This window comes from Zootoca vivipara, chromosome 2, assembly GCF_963506605.1.
Source record: "Zootoca vivipara chromosome 2, rZooViv1.1, whole genome shotgun sequence".
Lineage (NCBI taxonomy): Eukaryota > Metazoa > Chordata > Lepidosauria > Squamata > Lacertidae > Zootoca > Zootoca vivipara.
Genome location: NC_083277.1, coordinates 105,365,966 through 105,387,422, shown reverse-complemented (window position 1 = coordinate 105,387,422; position 21,457 = coordinate 105,365,966). Strand labels below are relative to the sequence as shown.

General features: G+C 45.2%; 1 protein-coding gene across 1 annotated transcript in view; it reads left to right on the top strand.

Annotated features, from left to right (window-relative positions):
- The window catches only part of C1QL4 (complement C1q like 4), a 36,535-nt gene extending 25,282 nt beyond the window's left edge, over positions 1–11,253 (top strand). The window contains exon 2 of the mRNA XM_035107948.1: positions 11,074–11,253. Coding sequence (XP_034963839.1) covers positions 11,074–11,253 — 180 coding nt within the window. The remainder of the gene's footprint in view (positions 1–11,073) is intronic.
- Positions 11,254–21,457: the final 10,204 nt, after the last annotated feature.

Sequence of the window (21,457 nt, the reverse complement as noted above, 5' to 3'; positions counted from 1 at the left end):
TATCTTTAGGCATCAGGAGAAAATGTTTCCCTTTAACCAGACCTTTGGCTTTGGATGATTAACAGTCTATGTCCTTTTGAATGTGTTTGTGGGAGGTCTTGGTTTGGTCTTGTTTTTACTATGTACTTTGTGTCCTTATTTTGTATTTTTATGTTGTGAACCACCCTGTGATCTTTGGGTGAAGGTCAGTATACAAATTAAACGAATCAATTAAACTAAGAATAAACAAACATACACAGGTTCCGGAAACAGTAGGAATGACCCCAGAGAAGTACCACTCCTTTGAGATGGTCAGCGCCTCCTGCACTGAGCTGACAAGTTTATGCAGACCTAGCACCTACCGTATCAGCTTTTGGGATCAGCACCCTGAATCGTTATGTGTGAAAGGTACTCTGAAAAGCACCCCCAACTTCATACGGTGCTAATGCATTTTGGGAAAGGAGAAGTGGCATCTTGATTGGACAATATTTGCCTTCTTCTTCCCTGCCAAGCTTGGTTCACTTGCCCAAATAATCTGGAACTTTTTTTTTGCACTGCAAGAACTTCCCCACAATGTCTATTTGCGTGATGAAAATCACTTTGAGCACGATTATCTATGTGGCATATATAACTAAAATGACTGGGACACAGATTGTGCAGCTTGTTTGGTGTAGAGGAGATTATCTTGCACCAAAAAGAGGAGGCTAGTTTAACCAGGCATGTAGGCTTGTGCATATTATATTATATTATATTATATTATATTATATTATATTATATTATATTATTATATTGTTTAATAGATTACTGTGTTTTATTTTTCTGTTGGAAGCCGCCCAGAGTGGCTGGGGAAACCCAGCCAGATGGGTGGGATATAAATAATAATAATAATAATAATAATATATTATTATTATTATTATTATTATTATTATTATTATTATTATTATATTCCAGTGACCAAATTATATTATGCTACGTTGTCTCTGCCCAGCCTAATTGTCCCTTGGGCTGGACGGATGGATGAAAACTGCTGATTAGCCCTTGCTAACTCTGGACACAAGCAATTTGCATCTTCTTCACTTCAGTGGCTCCCTCGAACAAAAAGAACCTTCTTTGTTTTCTAATTACTGTGACCCCGTTTCCAGTAGGGATCAGACATGGGGGGCTTCAAGGGGTTGGGGGCCAGAGGAGATGGGGGGTTGATTTAAAGTAGCACGGCCATGCCGGATGTCTAGAGAACCCGAGCCACTGTTTTTCTTTTGCTGGGATGGATGGGGGGGGGAATCAATGATTTCAGAAATAACACAGTTTTTAAAATTATGTTTTAAAATATAATTTAGGTCTGAAATGTTTGCTGTTAAAGTTAAGTGCCCTTTTAAAAAAGTGGTTTAATATGAAATCTGACTTAAAATATAAACCAGCATGTTTCAGTCTATATGCGACTTTGAATACAACCCCACCCTGCATTTATAATCCTCTAGAAAAACGCTGATTTAATGAATCATACTTTTCTATGTATGGTCTGGTCCATGGGGTCACGAAGAGTCGGACAAGACTAAACGACTAAACAACAACTTTTCTATGTAAAAGGGGGGGAGTGTGACTTTTGAGGTGAAGCATTATAAAAATTAGACACACAATAGGCCGTTTTGGCAAATTGTGGATATTTATGACTCATCTGAGCAGCAGAGACATTTAGGGGATAATCAACTGCTGTCCTAAACACAGTAGGATGTGACTCGTATTAAAATCAAGAGAACTTACTTCTGAATAAACCGGCATAATTGGATTGGAAATTAAGCAATGTTATGTTCTATTGACTTCAGTGTTGAAGTATTAGGCTGATGTTTTACTCTCCCGTCTCCTGAAGAAACACTATTCTAACCCAATATTCTTGGTTCTGGATGGTACTGGGAATTTAGCCAGTGAGTAAATGGTCTTGTTTAGTGCCTTTGCATAAGCACACGGAAAGCCAGACAGAAACTCTATACCTTCACACCTGCCCACTTTGTCTCTAAGCAGAAAAGTGCAGTGCAAAAAAAGGTGCGTGGTTACTGTTCAAAGGTTTTGGATAACGCTCCTAGTTTCCCTAAAGGCTCTACTGTAAACCGGTTATGCTTTGGTTGTCACACACAGCACCAATGCATCCACATCCACAGTCAGGAAATACATGGATCACGCAACAGGGAAAATTCGTTTCATTGTGATTTAGAATCACCTTGATTTAAATCAATCCAACATGCCCTTGATCACAGATGCGAATGTCGGCATGCAGTAGGAGATCAACAGAATTCTAGCAGTGGTGCGCACGGAGCGACGCGTTCATTCTTTTATTTATGTAGCCATTCATATCCCCTCTGGATTCCACCTTCTGCCCTTCACAGGTGACTAATCCGTTTCTGTGTCTGTCTATTCCATTTCATTTTTCAACAAACTCCAGCCCAAGGTTGTTGTATTTTTGGATGAAGATAAGCCCAAAGAAAGGTTAAAAACTACCACAACAGCCTCCACCTTGGATTTTTTTTTTAAAAAAAAATGCTATCAGATGTTGAGGCCAGCATTATGACTTTTATACATCATTGCAAACTTATAACACAAAGCATAAAAGCCACTACAGAGTCAGGAGTGCCAACTGGGCCCTGCAACCGTGAATACCAGGAGCTGTGGGTGCCATGCAGCGTGCAGAGCCTGCCACCGAAATTTATGGGTGCCCGGTCTCTTCATGGGGAATTTTGTGGGTGCTCAGGCACCCAGGTCCCCAGGGTGGGTTTGGCTTCCTCCATTCGCTCGTATTATCATCTCCCCCAGAGCAAAAACATGGGTTTGACCTTTCACAAATTTGCACTATCAAGGTTTGTACGCAAATGGGATCGGGACAGGAGGCTGGTGGTGATCAGCTGGAAGCAAGAGTGAGATATCCAGGTGAATAATAATCAAAATAATAATCATAATAATAAATTTATTCTTTATACCTTGCCCATCTGGCTGAGTTCTCCCAGCCATTCTGGGCTGCTTCCAACAAAACATTAAAATACAGAAATCCATCAAACATTAAAAGCTTCCCTAAACAGGGCTGCCTTAAGATGCCTTCTAAAGGCCTGGCAACTGTGGTTCTCTTTGACCTCTGGTGGGAGGGCATTCCACAGGGTGGGTGCCACTACCGAGAAGGCCCTCTGCCTGGTTCCCTGTAACTTGGCTTCTCGTAGCGAGGCAACCGCCAGAAGGCCCTTGGCGCTGGACCTCAGTGTCCAGGTAGAACAATGGGGGTGGAGACGCTCCTTCAGGTTCTTGCTGGCTTCAGGGGGTGACTGCTCTGGATGGGAATAAGGGGCATGTATCTGCACATGTCCCCTTCATGGATCAAAGACCCTGATGTTGGGAAAGATTGAGGGCACTAGGAGGAGGGGAGGACAGAGGACGAGATGGTTGGACAGTGTTCTCGAAGCTACGAACATGAGTTTGACCAAACTGCGGGAGGCAGTGGAAGACAGGAGTGCCTGGCGTGCTATGGTCCATGGGGTCACGAAGAGTCGGACACGACTAAACGACTAAACAACAACAACATCTGCACATGTACACATACGCTCAGAAGGCTGAGAATTTAGGTGGGCATTCAAGGTCTGTGCATGTCCCGGTCTGTGTTTGAATGCAGATGTGAGGGCCGGATTTAGGTTTGATGAGGCCCTGAGCTACTGAAGTTAATGGGGCCCTTTATATGTCCAGCTGTCCTTTGTCAACAACAAGTTGTCGCTGGGGTTTTTTTGTGTTGAATATAAGCTATGTGGTAATTTATGGACCTAATAGGTATCTAAAGCCATTTGCACATGTTGCCATGCAAGCAGTCCATGCAGAATGTAGGCACCCTATATATAGAAATGAGCAAACCAGAGATATTTTAGGGAGCAGGCGGGGCCCATGATTTACATCATAGGAGCCTACACAACACCAAACACTGTTGCTGTATGGAGGTTTTATTTTATTTGGATTTTTTTTATCTTATATTTTGGAAATGTACATCCAGTTTTTTTTCCTTTAATTTTTTTTGGGGGGGGGGGCAAGAGAGTGGGGCCCTAAGCTATAGCTTGTTTAGTTTACATGTCAATCCGGCACTGAGTGTAGCTGGTTGGCCAAGCAGAATTCAGCTGCGTTGTATGGGGTGGGTGGGGGTGGAATGGCTAAGCAGCATATGCTCTGTTACCAAATTGATTAATAATGCAAATTTAATTAAGCAGAATTAATACAACATGTGTTAATTACATTTCAACAAAGAAAAATCGCTGGTGCTGCCTGCGTTGTATGTCCCGCCCAGACCTATCAGATTTCTTCAAGTTTATCTTCTTGACCTTTTGCCCGGGGGGGGGGAGGGCTCTCAGTCAAGAGAATCAGGCCCGTCATGTTCTGTACAACCAACATGGTTTAACTATGCAGTAAAGAATTTGGGTCATTCATACTCCAATCCACCCTCGTGGATAATCTCAGGGTTGTGGGTTCAAGCTCCACGTTGGGCATAAAGATTCCAACAATGAAGGGGGTTGTGCTAGATGACCTTTGTGGTCCTTTTCAACTCTATACTTTTGTCCTTCTTCCCACATGACTCTTATATTGCTACGTCCTTGCATCACCCTCACAGCCCTTCTGCACATACAGTGGTACCTCTGGTTACGAACTTAATTCGTTCCGGAGGTCCGTTCTTAACCTGAAACCGTTCTTAACCTGAGGTACCACCTTAGCTAATGGGGCCTCCTGCTGCCGCTGCGCCCCCGGCGCACGATTTCTGTTCTCATCCTGAGGTAAAGTTCTTGACCCGAGGTACTACTTCCGGGTTAGCGGAGTCTGTAACCCGAGGTGTTTGTAATCCAAAGTACCACTGTACAGTGCAGCACCCCTCCTCAATGCCTGCCACTCCTACACTGTTCCTGTCTAATTGTCTTCTCTGTTTGCTAATTTGATTATTTATTTGAAGTTCTTTATATGCCACTGTTCAGAAACCAGACCCTCCAGGTGTCCCTGTATTTTCCAGAGACATCCCTGATTTAGAGAAGTCATCCCGGTTTCTGATTTGATCCTGGAATGTCCTGCTTTTCTTTCGGACATCCCTATTTTCATTGGAGAAATGTTGGAGGGTATGGAGGTATCCAACCCCCGAGCTGTCTGAAGGCAATCCTGTATAGGATTTATTATGTTTTATTATGGTTTTTATCTATGTTGGAAGCTGCCCAGAGTGGCTGGGGCAACCCAGTAAGATGTGTGTGGGGTATAAATAGTAAAATTATCACAGGCCAGTCTTTCCCAGTTTGTGGTGTCGATACTACATTTTGAAAGATTTGCCTTGAGAGAGTCTTTAAACCTCTTTTGCTGACCACCAGCATTATGCTTTTCATTTTTAAGTTCGGAATAGAGTAGTTGGTTTGGAAGACGATAATCAGGCATCCACACAACATGACCAGTCCAACGAAGTTGATTTTGAAGAATCATTGCTTCGACACTGGTGATATTTGCTTCTTCCAGTACCCTGGCATTAGTTCGCATGTCTTCCCAAGTGATGTGTAAAAATTTTCAGACACCGTTGATGGAATCTTTTGAGGAGTTGGAGATGGTGTTTATAAGTGGCCCATGTTTCACAGGTGTACAGTAAGGTTTGTCTATCACACTGAGATGACTACCTAGCTACAATACAAAGGCTATTGTTCATTCATCATTCACTCAACAGTGACAAGAATTGCACCCATGTCCAAAAAAACACAAGACACCTGACGTTTTCCTGGAATCCAGGGGTAAAAGAACCGATGCCTGGGAAGGATAGAGTTAAAACCTCACTGGGGTTTTTCCTTCTTGTCTGTTTTTTTGTGGAATATAAGGAGCCTCAAAGCAACGTTTTCTTCCTGGCGCAAAATTTCATGGACTTTGAACAAGTCTCCTCTTAATTGCCTTTTCACTTAAGTAAACAGTCCTGGTCATTTTAATCTTTCTTCATGCTTTATTTATAAGTCAGATTGATTCTCAGAATCCAGCAGGCCAGCTCACATGAGCCGGGGGGGACAACTGCTCACAACCGCTAGTTGCTGAATGAAGGCTTCATGTGTGCAAAGAAAGCTGCAAGTCGGCAGTGCATCACTTTAAACATTAAGGTAGCACAGAAAGAGGATTCAGGAATGGGTCAGAAAGTTAAGAACCCTCGGGTCCCCGATGCTGTTGGCCAGATATGCTTTGGCCAAATACGCCTTCCCAAAACGGATCCCAAAACAATATTCTTCAAGGCAGCAGTTTAAAGCTTGCCTCCTCCGTCTTCTCCAGGACATGGTTTGACTGCCTGGAAAATAGATGGATGGCATTCCTGGGTTCCATAACAGAAGGAGGAGAGGGTATAAATGTAAGAAAATAAAATAGTAAAACAAGCAGCCCTGAAGCAGATGCCTTAACAGACATGCAAATAGCTTGATTGTGTGGATGCTTAAGTCAGAAGCGGGTCCCATTGGGGTGAATAGACTTCTAGATGTGCAGGGTGTTTGCACGCGTTGAAGCAAGGCGGTTAGATGTTTCTTTGGTTTTTGCTTAAACCAATTGGAACATGCATTGGCCAGAATTACGTAATAGTTAATCTGGCCTCCTGCAATCATATTCCACTGATGTGAAGATGCACCAAATAAAATAAAATAAAAGCTTCCTTAGAATTGCAGGCTACTGAGGCAAAAGGACATTAGGTGAAAGATCTCAGGGCCATATTTCTCAGATGCCTTTTGCGTACCTGGGATAGGGTTTTGAAATAATGGCCATTTAGGATGTACAGGCAGATGCCTGAACTAGCCCCAGCTCATATCGGTGAATTGCTGCTACCCATCGAAAGCCTACAATTATTCGCTGCTTCTCCTTGTTTAATAGCTGTTTGGTATGCTCAGAGCTGCGTTTGTCACATGGGTCTGTGACCGCACCACACAAGTACAGGATTTTTTGCACCTGGAACCGAATCCAGCATCTCAAACGTGTCTGAGTTGGGTCTGTTTGAGTTGTGTGTGTGTGTGTGTTTTTTTTAAGAGCCTGTATGGATGAGGAGATAAGCTTCAAAAGAAGCAAGCACCGGCTGCCTTGTAACATTTCAGAACATTTGAGGACAGGCTGTCATGCTCAGCACCATATCGCTCTCTGCACTGCTCATGTAGCCAACTGTTTCAGTAGGAGTTTTAAAGAAGTTTTTCTGTTTTCAGGAATAATTTTAACCAGTGCTATTCTTCTAGAAAAATAGATGCTTGGAACTCACCATGAACGCCTTCCTTGTTCTCTTATAATGGCAATGGCGCCCTCCTGAGAGGTGCCAGAACTGAGTTCCGGTGAGTTCTGACTGGGGGGAAAAAATCCCTGATTTTAACTAGTGCCTTAGCCATTATATGGATCATGATAAGGATCTGGCTGGCTGGGCCAAAAGGGTTCTCTACCTCTGATGTAGACAATATTGAGCTCAATGGACCAGTGTTCTGACCACACTTGAGAGCCAGTGTGGTGTAGTGGTTAAGAGCAGTAGACTCGTAATCTGGGGAACCGGGTTCGCGTCTCCGCTCCTCCACATGCAGCTGCTGGGTGACCTTGGGCTAGTCACACTTCTCTGAAGTCTCTCAGCCTCACTCACCTCACAGAGTGTTTGTTGTGGGGGAGGAAGGAAAAGGAGAATGTTAGCCACTTTGAGACTCCTTCGGGTAGTGATAAAGCGGGATATCAAATCCAAACTCTTCTTCTTCTTCTTCTTCTTCTTCTTCTTCTTCTTCTTCTTCTTCTTCTTCTTCTTCTTCTTCTTCTTCTTCTATAAGGCATTTTCCATCACAGAGCATGTGGCGCTCCAGATGTTTCTAGATAACCACTCCCATCATCCTTAACAATTAGCCACGCTGGGCTTCCGGGTTCAGCGCCAGCGCCGATCGGCGGGGTTTTGTCTCATCTCCGAGACGGCCCGTCCCTGCTAGGAGTGGGGAGGGCAGCGAGAGCGACGCTGCGCCCCTTAGAACCTCGGGAAGGGCGTCCCGGGGGCAAATTTGCTCGGCACAGCCCCAATCCGGACTCCCCAACCCTTCGGCTAGCTCTAATAAGAGCTCCGGAGCGAGGAGGGTAGAAGTCGCGGGGGCCATTTTGAGCGGCAACGTTATTCTAGCAGGGAGAAGCTTCAAGCCGAAGGCGGAGAGCGCTGGATTCTTCCGAAAATAAAACGATTGGAAACAAGATTGTAAGTAACCTCACGATTTGGATTATAAAACAATTTGGATCTGGGAGAGAGGGGAGAAAAGAGGAAGCCACCCCCCCCACGGCAATAAAAGAGACAGTAAATAGAAACCCGAAGCCGTAAACAGAAGATTTGCAATTCAAAAGGATCCCTCAAAGGCATCAAAGAGAATCTCCCCTTTGATGCAGGGTGAAAGGGGAGAGAGACTGTGGTTGTGAGTGCCCTGCAGCAAGAGGTAAAGACTAAGAAAAACCTTTCTTTTCCTCGGGAGCCGGCAGCCCAGACAACCCAGTGAGTTGATCAGGATTTATAAGTCAATTTTTATTTCACTTTGTATTTCTGGACTTTGTGGAATTTCTTTTTTGGTTTAAATGTTTGTGAAATGTGAGTTCGAACTTTATTGTTAATAAGACTTGAAGAATGCAGCCAGTTTGTTAAAATGGAGTCGAGAAAATAAACTGTGATCATATTCCACCCCACGTGACAAGTTTTGACCTTGGCAGGATTGAACTATGTCAACAAAAAAGTGTTCCCCTGAGTTCCAGCGGTCTGTTTTGACCTTAATGTGGGAAACAAGAATAGAACTATATCAAGAGGAGACACGACGGCAAGAGTTACAGCAACAATTTCAGATGGTGATGGCAGAATATGATTTTTTAGAAGATGAAGCTTTTGACACTGAAAAAGATGAATGTGAGAATGACAATGATGGTGACTGTGATTTGGAAGGAAAAGATGAAGATGAGGACTGTGATGATTCAACACAAAATGAAACACACCACGAAAAAAATGATGACTTTACTCTACAAAAAGTTGGATGGAGTGCCCTGCCTTTGAGGAGGGCACGATTGGTATTACTGGAACTCCAGAACGCCCACAGGGAAGAAGGAAAAAATATGCAGAGAAGAGAAGAAATTCAGGGGTCCTGTATGGTGGCCTGGATGGCAAAAGACTGTAAACAGGGGGTGGGGTGAAGGGAAAGTGATGTTGTGATTATAAGGATGGATTAACAGGTTTATAACTGGTCTGCTGATTATGGAATTTGCTGGATTGGGGGGGTGGAGCCGGTAATCGGGGATGTAAGGTTAAATTGAGAATAGTTATAGTTTTAAAAGTGAATGGATTTTGGAAAAATGTGAAAATATGGAGGCTTATAGAGGGAGTAAAAATTAGGCACGGGAAGATAAAATGGGAGTTTGATTTTTCAGTGATTTGAATATTAGATGAAAATGTTAACAATTGATTTATAAGTTGTATAAGATACAAAGGTGTATTTTTATAAAGTAAGAAACTGTTGCAGATGATAAAAAAGGGATGAAAACCGGGGAGGGGGGGGGGAGGGGAAGCCCACAAAATATGGTTTTACAATTATGAATGTAAGAAAAAAATTTCTGTTTTGTATTGTTTTTTTCTCTTTTTTTGCCCTTTCTTTTTTCTCTTTTTTCCTATTTCTATTTTTCTCTTCTTTTTTTTTTTGGTATGACAATAGATGGTTGGATGGATGGCCTCCTGCGTACTGCCCTGGTTTGCTGGAGCTCCCTGGTGGCAGGGGGGGGCTTTGGGGTCAGGGGAGGGGGAGGAGGACAGAAATCCAAGCATAAAATGGACCATCTCTGACTGTTCACATACATGGGATACTTCTGTGGCAGGGGAGGACCCATGTGGGTGGGTAGGAAGGAGGTGGAAAAGGTGTTTATGTATGTACCTTTTTTTTGTATTTTGTAAAATTAATAAAAAGTATGTTGAAAAAAAAAAACAATTAGCCACGCTGGCTGGGGCTGATGGGAGCTGGAGTCTCAGCACTCTGGTCAAGAGAAATGAGCTAAGGCAGCAATAACAGTTAAGCTGCTAATAGCTGCATCTCTGAACACCTAGCCTCCAGACCAGAGGCGAAGTAGCAGAAAAAGTTGTGGTTAAGCCAGATGTGAAAAGTTGAAGCTTGTAAGGGAAGTATATCCGCAGAAGAAACAAAAGGCCATTCATTGTACACAGGTTGTACACTGACAATAAAGGTATTATTATTATTATTATTATTATTATTATTATTATTATTATTATTAGCAAGGAAGTCCAAAGGGCTTAGCAGAGACAGAGATGTAACAGAAATTCTCCCCAGTGAATATAGGGATATCCCAAGAAGAGAGGGACATTTTGGGATCAAATCAGAAAGCAAGAATGCTTCTGTAAATCTGGGACTGTCCCTGGAAAATAGGGACACTTGGAGGGTTTGTGAAGGTAAAAAGGTAAAGGTAACGGACCCCTAGATAGCTTGTTGTTGTTTAGTCATTTAGTCGTGTCCGACTCTTCGTGACCCCATGGACCAGAGGACACCTAGATGGCTAAGTCCAGTCAAAGGTGATTATGGGGTTGCATCGCTCATCTCGCTCTCAGGCCGAGGGAACCGGCGTTTGTCCACAGACAGCTTTCCAGGTCATATGGCCTGCATGACTAAACCGCTTCTAGTGCATCAGGACGCCATGACGGAAACCACAGCGCATGGAAACGCTGTTTACCTTCCCATCACGGCGGTACCTATTTATCTACTTTTTTGAACTGCTATGTTGGCAGGAGCTGGGACAGAGCAACGGGAGTTCACCCCATCGCAGGGATTCGAGCCGCCAACCTTCTGATCGCCAAGCCCAAGAGGCTCAGTAATTTAGACCACAGTGCCACCCGCGTCCCTAGGGTTTGTGAAAGCATGTGTAACCTGTCATCGGGGTCTCTTGACCGCACCGTGAGGTGGACGACACACCATTTTTGTGCATGAATAAATTCCGTTTTGCTTTGCTACCCGTGGCCTGGTAATTTGGTTTTGGCTGCGCGATGAACCTTCGTGGTAGAGTCCCATAGCACTGCCCGCCCCTTGCTAACCTCTCTCTCCTCTCTCCCAGGTCCGGGCCAGTGCCATAGCTCAGGATGCTGACCAGAACTACGATTATGCCAGCAACAGCGTGATCCTACACCTGGATGTCGGCGATGAAGTTTTCATCAAGCTGGACGGAGGGAAAGTGCACGGAGGGAACACCAACAAGTACAGCACGTTCTCTGGCTTCATCATCTACCCAGACTGAGCCCCGCCGGCTCCGGTTTCCCCTCCTCCTTTTTTTTGCCAACCCAAACCCTTTCCCCCGCTCTGGATCAGCTTTTGTTCCCCCTTGGCTTTACCAACTCCCTGGACCCAGAAGGTCCTTCCAGCAAGGTCCGGCCAATAAGGACTGAAACGGAAACTTTGGGGGAGGAGGCCCTCATCCTTGGGTTCATACAACGTGAAGAGGGGGTGGGAGGATTAAGGGATTTTTGGTGCATGGGGAAATCAGGGAGGGGGTGGATACAGGGTAACATAATGTCATGGTGGGTGGGCCCTGGTCAGTGGAAGCAAAGCCTTCTACAGGTGGCCATGTCCAGGATCGGAGTATGAAGGGAAGGGCGGCGGATGGGGAACGAGGCTGAGACCTGCTGCAGATTGGCTCTGTAAGTCCATTTCTTTACCATCCCCTTAGATGTAAGGTACAAATATTCGAAGAGGGGATGGTTTCATTAATGCGGTCCAGTCCCCTCACCGACTTTTCACAGGAAATGTTTTCTTGATTGCATTTATATCTCGCCCTTCTTCCAATGAGCTCAGGGCAGGCTTATATGATTCTTCCTTCCCTCATTTTGCCCTCACAACAACCTTGCGAGGGACTGGGCCCAGAGCCTGTTCCACGGTCCACCCAGTGAACTTCATGGTCAAGTGGGGATTTGAACTCGGGTTTCTCCTATCATGGTCCAAACACTCTATTACACCCACTGCTGACTCAAGATGCCTCATATATATTAGTTGGTCAATTGTGGAGGTGGGATTCATTATCTGTATAAATCATAATGTATCCAGTGGGGGGGGGATGGGGAGGTCTTCTGCAGGAACAGGGGGCAGCTACAGCTGGATTTAATTTCCCCTTTCTCCATACCAGTGTTCCCCCAACATGCCAGCAAGACCATAATATATACAGAGGGGGATACATCTTTTGCTCTGGTGACGTTGCATGCCAGCAGCAAGAAAGGGTTAGGCTTTTTTTTTTTAAGCGTGTGTTGTGCAAGGTTCACTGTTTTAAGCCTGCTCTGTTTAAGAAATGGGAGACAAAACCATCCGAATAAAATCTCCACCCCCCCCCTTCTATATCAAACAGGTGCCCTGAAGACTCTTGTTGTACAACTGGGGGAGGGGGGTCGAGCCCCAATTTCTCCTACCTTTGTACATTAACCCACAGGTCTGTCTGGGCAGCTGCCCATCTGACGATCTTTTGTTGACCTGCATGAAGATATATAGGTATTTATCCATGTTATAGACCTTAAGCTGGGACAAAGGGGGGTCTCTGCACCTTTGTATGTAAATATCTCGCCGCAGCCGCCCTGAACTGGGGATGATGGCGACTACAACAGCCTGTGTCATCATAAAACTTTGTGCTGCAAATGACGATTCCCACATGCACACCGCAACAGTGCAGGGACATGTTGAAATGACTGGCAGCAGGTCCCAGAGACAGTTCCTGGCTCAACATTGCTACCAGAGGCTATTAAGGGGTTTGATGGATGGCAGGATCTGTTGTGTGCCAAAAGACCACCGCAGACATCCCGAGATGCACAAACCACTGCAAGATAGGTGACCAGAATACCGTATATTGTGTTTTCCCATTCATGAGCTGCCGTTGCAACACCTGCTGCATAAAACCATACCTCCCCGCAAGATTGTACACCGCTAAAACACGTATTGTCGTAATCAGATTTTGAGTGTGTGCTATTTACCCCCCAAAATTCACCTACGCTCCAAATAGTGCGGCAGTGCTGTGAGCAAATTGCAGTGCCTGACTTTGCCCTTTTTTCAAAACTCTCTGGATCACGCTCCAAGCGCATCGTTAGGATAGCGCAAAAGCCTTGGTTTGAACACAACAGATACCGTATCAAACAGCCATGTGACCTGAGAGGGCCAGCTCCGCCACGCATAAGCAGAGTGAAGTGACCTGATTCATTTGGCATCATGAAGGTCAGGGATGCAGGGAGATGGATGCAAGAATGGGTGTCCAAATTGTTTGTGGGAGAACACCACTGTTTTGACTCTCCTTCAGGAAGCTCTGCAACCTAACTTCTGCAGAGCTTAATCTATTGAAACATAAACATGGCTACCAACCAAAAATGAATGCAACCACATCTTTCCTCCAAAACAGGCCCACTTGTGCATGCCTAATCCATCAGCTTGCACACACAATTTTAAATGGTTTTTTTTATTTAAAAAAAAATACAGTGGAACCTTGGTTTTTGAATGTAATCTGTTCCGGAAGACCGTTCGACTTCCAAAATGTTTGAAAACCGAAGTATGCATTTCTGGAAGCAATTATGTCCAGAAAACTCAATACGGAAGCCACGTGGCACATTTGGCTTCTGAAAAGCATTTGAAAACGGAAGCATTATCTGGGTTTTCAGTGTTCGAAAACCGAAACGTTCAACTTCCGTGACGCTTGAAAACTGAGGTACCACTGTATAAATTTACTTCCTGCCCTTCTGGTGCCTACACATCATGCAGGGTGGCAATTCAAATCAACCATAAAATAACATTTAAAAAAAAAACAACCTCACACACACACAATATAACAAAAGGAGACAGAAGATTAAAACAAAAATCATTGCATAAAAATATATGCATCCAAATCACACTTAACGGTCTTGCCTTTCTCATGCATCCAGGTTCAGATGAGGAAGGAAGACAGGCAGACAGGCAGATGACACGAGCTCCCTCTATAGGTTTGCTTAGCAACAGGTCCCATCTCCTAAAGACGGACCTTTTCATTCTGCCCACCTTATGTAGCTCTGCAAACTTCTTTTCCATGTATGTGAACATTTGCGCATGTAACTGTGCTCGGGCATTGAGATGCGCACCAATGCCTTTTCACCTCTTATGTGTACATGCATTTGCTGGCCTGCACATCTATCAGGATTGCCAAATTAAGCTCTAGTGTCCGGCATCCCCAAGCCCTACCATAAACATCCACGTGAATGCCAGAATGGGTGTAAGTTTACATGTGCAAGGTTTTGGAGCCAGGAGACAGAAAGAGAGAAGAATTATCAGAGCCAACGTCGGGTCAGGCCAGAATCTTGTATTTATTATTCAAATTTCGTATTCCTGAAAAAAATAACCAGTGGCTTCTCTGATATTTTTCCAGCCCTATTAAATACGCAGAGGTGTGCCTGCCATTGTCTGCATTTGTGTGTGTGTGTGTGTGCACATTTGAATTTGAGAGTGCACAGCTCTCGGCTGAAAGCTTGGAGTGAAACAGAGGGGAATCTGTGAAACTGAGACCATATGTGAACCTCCACAAATTGCACATCAAAACATACATGTGGTAAAAGAAAGCAACAGCCATGTGCGCAAATTTAGTTGTGCACAACTGTGTACATTATTATTTATTAGCACCTAAAATGTATATAAAATTATAACTTACAAATATATATATATATACACACACACACACAAACATGTGAGCGCGCATGTATTAGTGCGCAAACATGCCGTGCATGATTTATCTGTACATTGATCTGACTGAGATTCATATCCCATCCTTCTTCCGACTCCCCCCTGCCTCTTTCATTCCTCGTCCTTCCAGGGACAGAAAAAGAAATCCTCGGCTTCTGTTGCTGGTAGCTGCAGGCCGGACCCCTGGTCTGCAGCCTTGCTATTTTGCACAGTCCCCCCACTGCATGTGTGCCCTTTCATTAGCTATTTTTTCAAATCCGTAGAGGGATCTGGACAGTGCCTCGTACATACTATAGACAGAAAGCTGCCAGAGAGGCCCCAGGGCATGGCTGTGAACTCAGCATCGGGGTGGTTCTGCTGCCAGGAAGGCGAATGCCTCTGGGACCACTCAACTCTGTGTCTTTAAATGAGCAGAATCTGTGTTTTATCTGTTAATAAAGATACTCTGGTTTTTGACGCACATCTTGTCTTTTGGTGGTGTCCGTTCAGGGAACAATCGCATTAGCTGAATGCAAATATTTACATTTTAGCAAGTACTAAAAGCATTCATTTATCATGCACATACACAGTCCCAGAAGCATTTGCATGCATATAGATGCACATGAGCAAAACCCTATGTAGAAAACACGTGTGTGTGTGTGTGTGTGTGTGTGTGTGTATCTGCACACACTTGTGGGTTTTTTCCTCCAGGCTACAGAATGCTCCTTTTTTTTCTTCAGCCTCTTTACACCACCACAGAAATCTCAAATAAAAACAAGCTCAGAAAATGCATAGGATTTTATTACTGGGTTTGAAATTCAGTTCCTTGATATCTTTTTTGAAAAAAACAAAACCCCACAAGTTTGCTGCTACGCATTTAAAGAGTGATATCAACATAAAATAAATGCCTTTGAGTCTCCCCCCCTTCGAAGTGGATGTGTACAAGTAACAAGTACACATATTTCTTATTACCTTCCTCAACAATCCACACACACCGGGACTTCCTCTCTCAATGTATGATCTAAAGAAGTAGAACGAAGTGGCGGAGGAGACTGTACCACTTCAAACTGTAGCTGGCGGTGGGGGAATGAGGGATTTTAATGCTCCCTCATGTTTAAACAGAACCTGGGTCAGGGAGAGGGACCCGGCACAGCAGGGAGACGTGCCCTACCCCCAGCCCTCTCCACCGAGAGGCTTGTGTTTGTGTGTGATGGAGAGGTCACTTAAAACTGCTTTCTCCCACCTGCACTCTTGTTTCCTTCTGCTTGTTATTCCAGATACATGGGGCCTAGGGACGCGGGTGGCGCTGTGGTCTAAACCATTGAGCCTCTTGGGCTTGCCGATCAGGTCGGCGGTTTGAATCCCCGTGACGGAGTGAGCTCCCGTCGCTCTGTCCCAGCTCCTGCCAACTTAGCAGTTTGAAAGCACACCAGTGCAAGTAGATAAATAGGTACCGCTCTGGCGGGAAGGTAAGCGGCGTTTCCGTGCACTCTGGTTTCCATCGCAGTGTCCCATTGTGCCAGAAGTGGTTTAGTCATGCTGGCCACATGACCCAGAAAGCTGTCTGCGGACAAATGCCCACTCCTGAAAGTGAGATGAGCACCGCAAGCCCATAGTTGCCTTTGACTGGATGTAACCGTCCAGGGTTCATCTTTACCTTTTTACATGGGGCCGCAAGTGTTTGAAAATTCAGTCTCAGATTCCAGAAGGGCAGCTGGGTTGAAGCAGGGGTGGCTAACCTATGGCCTTCCAAATGTTGCTGAACTATAACTTCCATCACCCCTGACCACCGACCAAGCCTGCCGGGGCTGATGGAAGCTGTAGTTCAGCAACATTTGTAGGAGAACATTTTGGTCACCCCTAGGGCTGTCGTATGTCCAAGATTTCAAAGGTGGAATTGGAAGGCGGACCTATGGAAATTCTGTTTTTTCCCTAAGCATATGGAACTTATGGGGAAATCTGGTACTCTCTAGATGTTGCTGGACTCCAACTTCCATCAGCCCTAGGTGGCATGATGGGAGTTGTAGTCTGATAGGGCTGCCAAAAGTCCGGATTTTCCTGGACGTTGCTGGGATTTCAAAGGTGGAATTGACGTCTGGGGGGATTTCCGAAAGGCACCGCATTGTCCTGGATCTTAGGCAAGTCAATAGAAAATCACGGTTCTTTGGCGTTTTTGCAGTAAAGAAAATTGAAAAATGCTCAACAACCCTGAGGTTTGTCTTTTAAAAGCTTAACCACTTTTGGTTGTTTCTTTTTGAAATATGGCACCCCTAGTCACCCCGGTCTTAAAGAAAACATGTTGTGGCCTGGATTTGAATGGGCCAGTGCCCATTTTGTCAGATGCATAAAGCGGTCCCCTATGTACGTAGGTGCATGTGTTCATTGAGAAGGTATGAATCAATGGCATAAAGCATGTAGGTTGCAGTCAATTCCCTGAAAAAGCCCCCCCCCCACTTTCTCTCAATTCCTTCGTGGCTCATATCATATCATCACATCACCCTACCCTATATTAACAAATGCCCCGGGGATGCTTAGCATCCTCGGCTGACATCTTCTCATGACAGAGAGTGCATCCCCTGAACTTTCCCCTGAATTTCATCCACAGTTGCTCTCCTCTATCCCTTCGCTTCCCCCTCCCCCCCAAAAAACCTCCATTCACCTCACCCATGAGCTACCAATATTGCTAAAAGAAATTCATGGGAGTGACTTTGTGCGAAGGGCCGATACAAAGGCACGTATCTTCCCACCCATCGCACGAGGCGATGGGACGACTGAACATGCAACGCACAAGACCTGCCCCGGGTGGGGTAGGAGCTCACACATTTTATTCTGCATGGATCGCATGCGCTGCACCATGCGTATTTCAATGCGTCAAGGCGCGTGCTCCAAGCAACGTCTGCTCCCACATTTTTGGCATCAGAGCACTGCAAATGCGCATGGCGTTATTCACACACCTGGTGATGGAATGTGTTTTTTTTGCGCATGCAGTTGTGTGTGGCATGCCGGCACTTGCGCACGCGATGGTGCTGAGACGCCCTCCACTCTCGCCGCTGCACCGTTTCCTATGTGTGGCTGGAGCCATGTGCAGGAAGGGATCTGCACCCAGCGGGGGCAGCTCTTCCCTGGACCCATCTGTGTTAAGTCCGTTCTCCCCCTCCCCACATCCCACCCACCCCCCATGCTCCATATCTGTTGCAACCAATGGCTCCACGCTGGCCCCTGTCACCACACTGACAGCTGATGAGAGGCGCTTTTGCCGTAATGAGCTCCCCAGCCCTGCTGAGGTGGGAAGCTGGGGATTTGAAACTTCCTGACGGATCAGATTGGTGAAACGGCAGCGATGAGAAGGAGCCAAGGGCCAAGGAATCGTATGGTGCCTTCTGGGACGAATAATTCAGCAGAACTCATCAATACGGGGGGAAAGGAGGGGGGAGAAGTAGGAGAGAGAATTCCCTCCAGTCCTGACCTATACCCCTCCCCCTCCCCACTCATCACATCATCTTGCCTCCACCCCCCCTAATAGCTTATTCCCATCTCATGGGCAGAATTTGCAATAGACAAACCACCCGCCGAGAAAGAGGGAGCTGCAATGACAAGAGGCTGCAGAAATGAAAGATGGACTTTCAGGAGCATTTGTGCATGCAGAAGATGCCCTTTCAGGTTATATGGACAGGTCATATGGAGGACCGAGAAAGGGGTTATAAGGGGTGGGGGTGGGAACTGCTCCTTTTCCCTTATAGAGTCCTTGAGTGGGTTCCCCATCGGTAGGAGAAAATAACAGAGCCCAACCAGAGTATATTGAGAAGCAAAGCAGCTAGTAAGTCTGATCTTTATTAAACTGTTGCAACAGGGCCCCCACTCACCACACACGGGAGGAACGCAGAACAATGGTGCGCAAGCCCTTATATAGACTTTTGAAATTGCCCATGCTGTAGCCGAAGACCACCCCAAAACATCATACATACATCACAGGAGGAGGCGGTCTACAGCAGAAATCCTACCTGCCAGGATACCTGATAATGGTCACTGATTGCATTACCTGGGCAGCCTGGCCATTCTTTTGTGATGGTTTACTTTCGTTCCTGAGTCCAGGTCACAGGCTCACCCTATTCACGCACAAATACGCCCTTAAAATGGGATTTGTAAGTAAAAAGACAGTGGTAAGGCTTTCCCCATTTCCTCCTTTACTACAGAGGAATATTTGAGGCCAATTTGGGAGAGTCAAAATGGCTTCAGGATTGCTTTCCCATACTATTTCAGACACATGGTGTATATACCGTACTTATGTGTGTGTTTGCCTTGTATGTTTATGAACATTTATTTTATTTTTGAGATCTTAGAATTCTTATAACACCAATAATGTAGGGTTGCCATATTCCCAAAAGTATAAATCCAGGCAAATCAATTTGTTGAGCTTTTTTGGGAGAACGTCATCCCTCCCCCTCCCCCGACTTTTATGGTTTGGCCTGGGACCTGGACTCAGGAACGAAAGTATTAACCATCACAAAAGAATGGCCAGGCTGCCCAGGTAATGCAATCAGTGACCATTATCAGGTATCCTGGCAGACAGGATTTCTGCTGTAGACTGCCTCCTCTGCTGTAGACCGCCTCCTTCTGTGATGTATGTATGATGTTTCAGGGGGGTGGTCTTGGGCTACAGCATGGGCAATTTCAGAAGTCTATATAAGGGGTTGCGCACCATTGTTCTGGGTTCTCTCCTCCCTTCTGCATGTGGTGAGTGGAGACTCTGCTGCAACAGTTTAATAAAAACCAGCCGCTTTGCTTCTCAATATTCTCTGGTTGGCCTCTGTTATTTTCTCCTACCAATGGGGAACCCACTTAAGGACTCTATACAGGCTCTTGGATACCCAATAAGGGAAAAGGAGCAGTTTTTTTCTTCTTATAACACTGGCAGTGACATGAATTTACAAGCAGTGACATGAGTAGACACACACACACATTTATGCCACGAGCAGCAATATCTAATTCATACCACTTTCAGCTATCAGTTGGAGGGGGCAGTATCGATCATACGAAACTGCTGTATATGCTTTCAGAGCATCCGTCCTTCCATAGCAAACAGTTTTCTGGGCCTTTCTGAGTTTTGCTTTACTGGAAATACAGAAGGTCTCAGGTTCATAGCTGATGCCCTTCCAATCGCCTGTCTTCAGCCTAATAACCTACAGATAATAGCTTGTAGGGGTTTTACAACATATTAACAAGCGCTATACACCATGCATGCTTACCACAGACCAGTCTCATAAAAATGGTTTTCCCCCCACCCTTTTTTTAAATGGCAGTTGCCAAGGTCAAGGAATATACAGCCGTAACAGGATAAGATGCCTTAACTCCAACAGGTCTGGTCTGAGGAGTACATTAGCAATAAAAGGGTAGAATACTGCACTCTCGCTGTCTCTCTTTCCCAAGTTAATCTTCCAGCGGCTACAAAAAGGAGACTATTAAATGGACACCTTAGAGGGGGACAGATACAAAATCCACTTCAATTCTGAATAAAAGTTTAGAACAGGCCATGAAGCAACTTGGTGGTATTTTAAGGCTGCCAATGTACCCCTTTACTTGGGAATAAGTGGGTGGCGCTGAGGGTTAAACCACAGAGCCTAGGGCTTGCTGATCAGAAGGTCGGCGGTTTGAATCCCTGCAACGGGGTGAGCTCCCGTTGTTCGGTCCCAGCTCCTGCCCACCTAGCAGTTCGAAAGCACATCAAAGTGCAAGTAGATAAATAGGGACCGTTCCAGCGGGAAGGTAAACGGCGTTTCCGTGCGCTGCTCTGGTTCGCCAGAAGCAGCTTTGTCATGCTGGCCACATGACCCGGAAGCTGTCTGCAGACAAACACCGGCTCCCTCGGCCTATAGAGCGAGATGAGCGCCACAACCCCAGAGTCGGACACAACTGGATCTGATGGTCAGGGGCCCCTTTACCTTTTAAGTCCCAATCAACTCAGCATGTTTCGGGGAGGGGCATGAATAAGATATAGCTATAAATTTTCATACGCCAGGGATGGGGAACGTGGGGTGCCACCAGATGTTGTCAGACAGATGTTCCATTTTTCAAAAAGCAAAAACCAGTTGCTGAGCTTTTGTAAGTTCCTAAGCTGAAACACTGAGATTTTTCAATTAACTTGCCCGAGATCCAGGACAGAGCGCCTTTTGGAAATTCCATTCTGCCTTTGATATCCCAGTAACATCCAGGAAAATCCAGACTTTTGGCAGCCCTGTCAGAATATATAATAATAATAATAATACATTATTTCCACCTCGCCCAGCCAGAATTTCACAAAAATCTGACGTTATCCAATTCACTCAAAAATGGTGCCAAACTGTTGCAAAGACTCCCCTGATACGTTTTGCGGTGCATACAGAAGGGTTTTTATCATAGGCAGAAAAATCAGGCCTCAACAACTTGACCTGCGGAAAAACATTTTTTAAAAAAAATCCCTGACCCACGGATCAGAATTTCACGAAAATTCTGAAGTTATCCAATTCACTCAAAAATGGTGCCAAACTGTTGCAAAGACTCCCCTGATACATTTGGTGGTGGAAACAGAAGGGTTTTTATCAAAGGCAAAAAAATCAGGCCTCGACAACTTGACCTGCGGAAAAACATTAAAAAAAAATCCCTGACCCGCGGGTCAGAATTTCACCAAAAATCTGAAGTCTTTGCAACAGTGGGGTCTTTGCAACAGTTTGGCACCATTTTTGAGTGAATTGGATAACGTCGGATTTTTGGTGAAATCAGGGATTATTTTTTTAAAAAAAATGTTTTTCCGC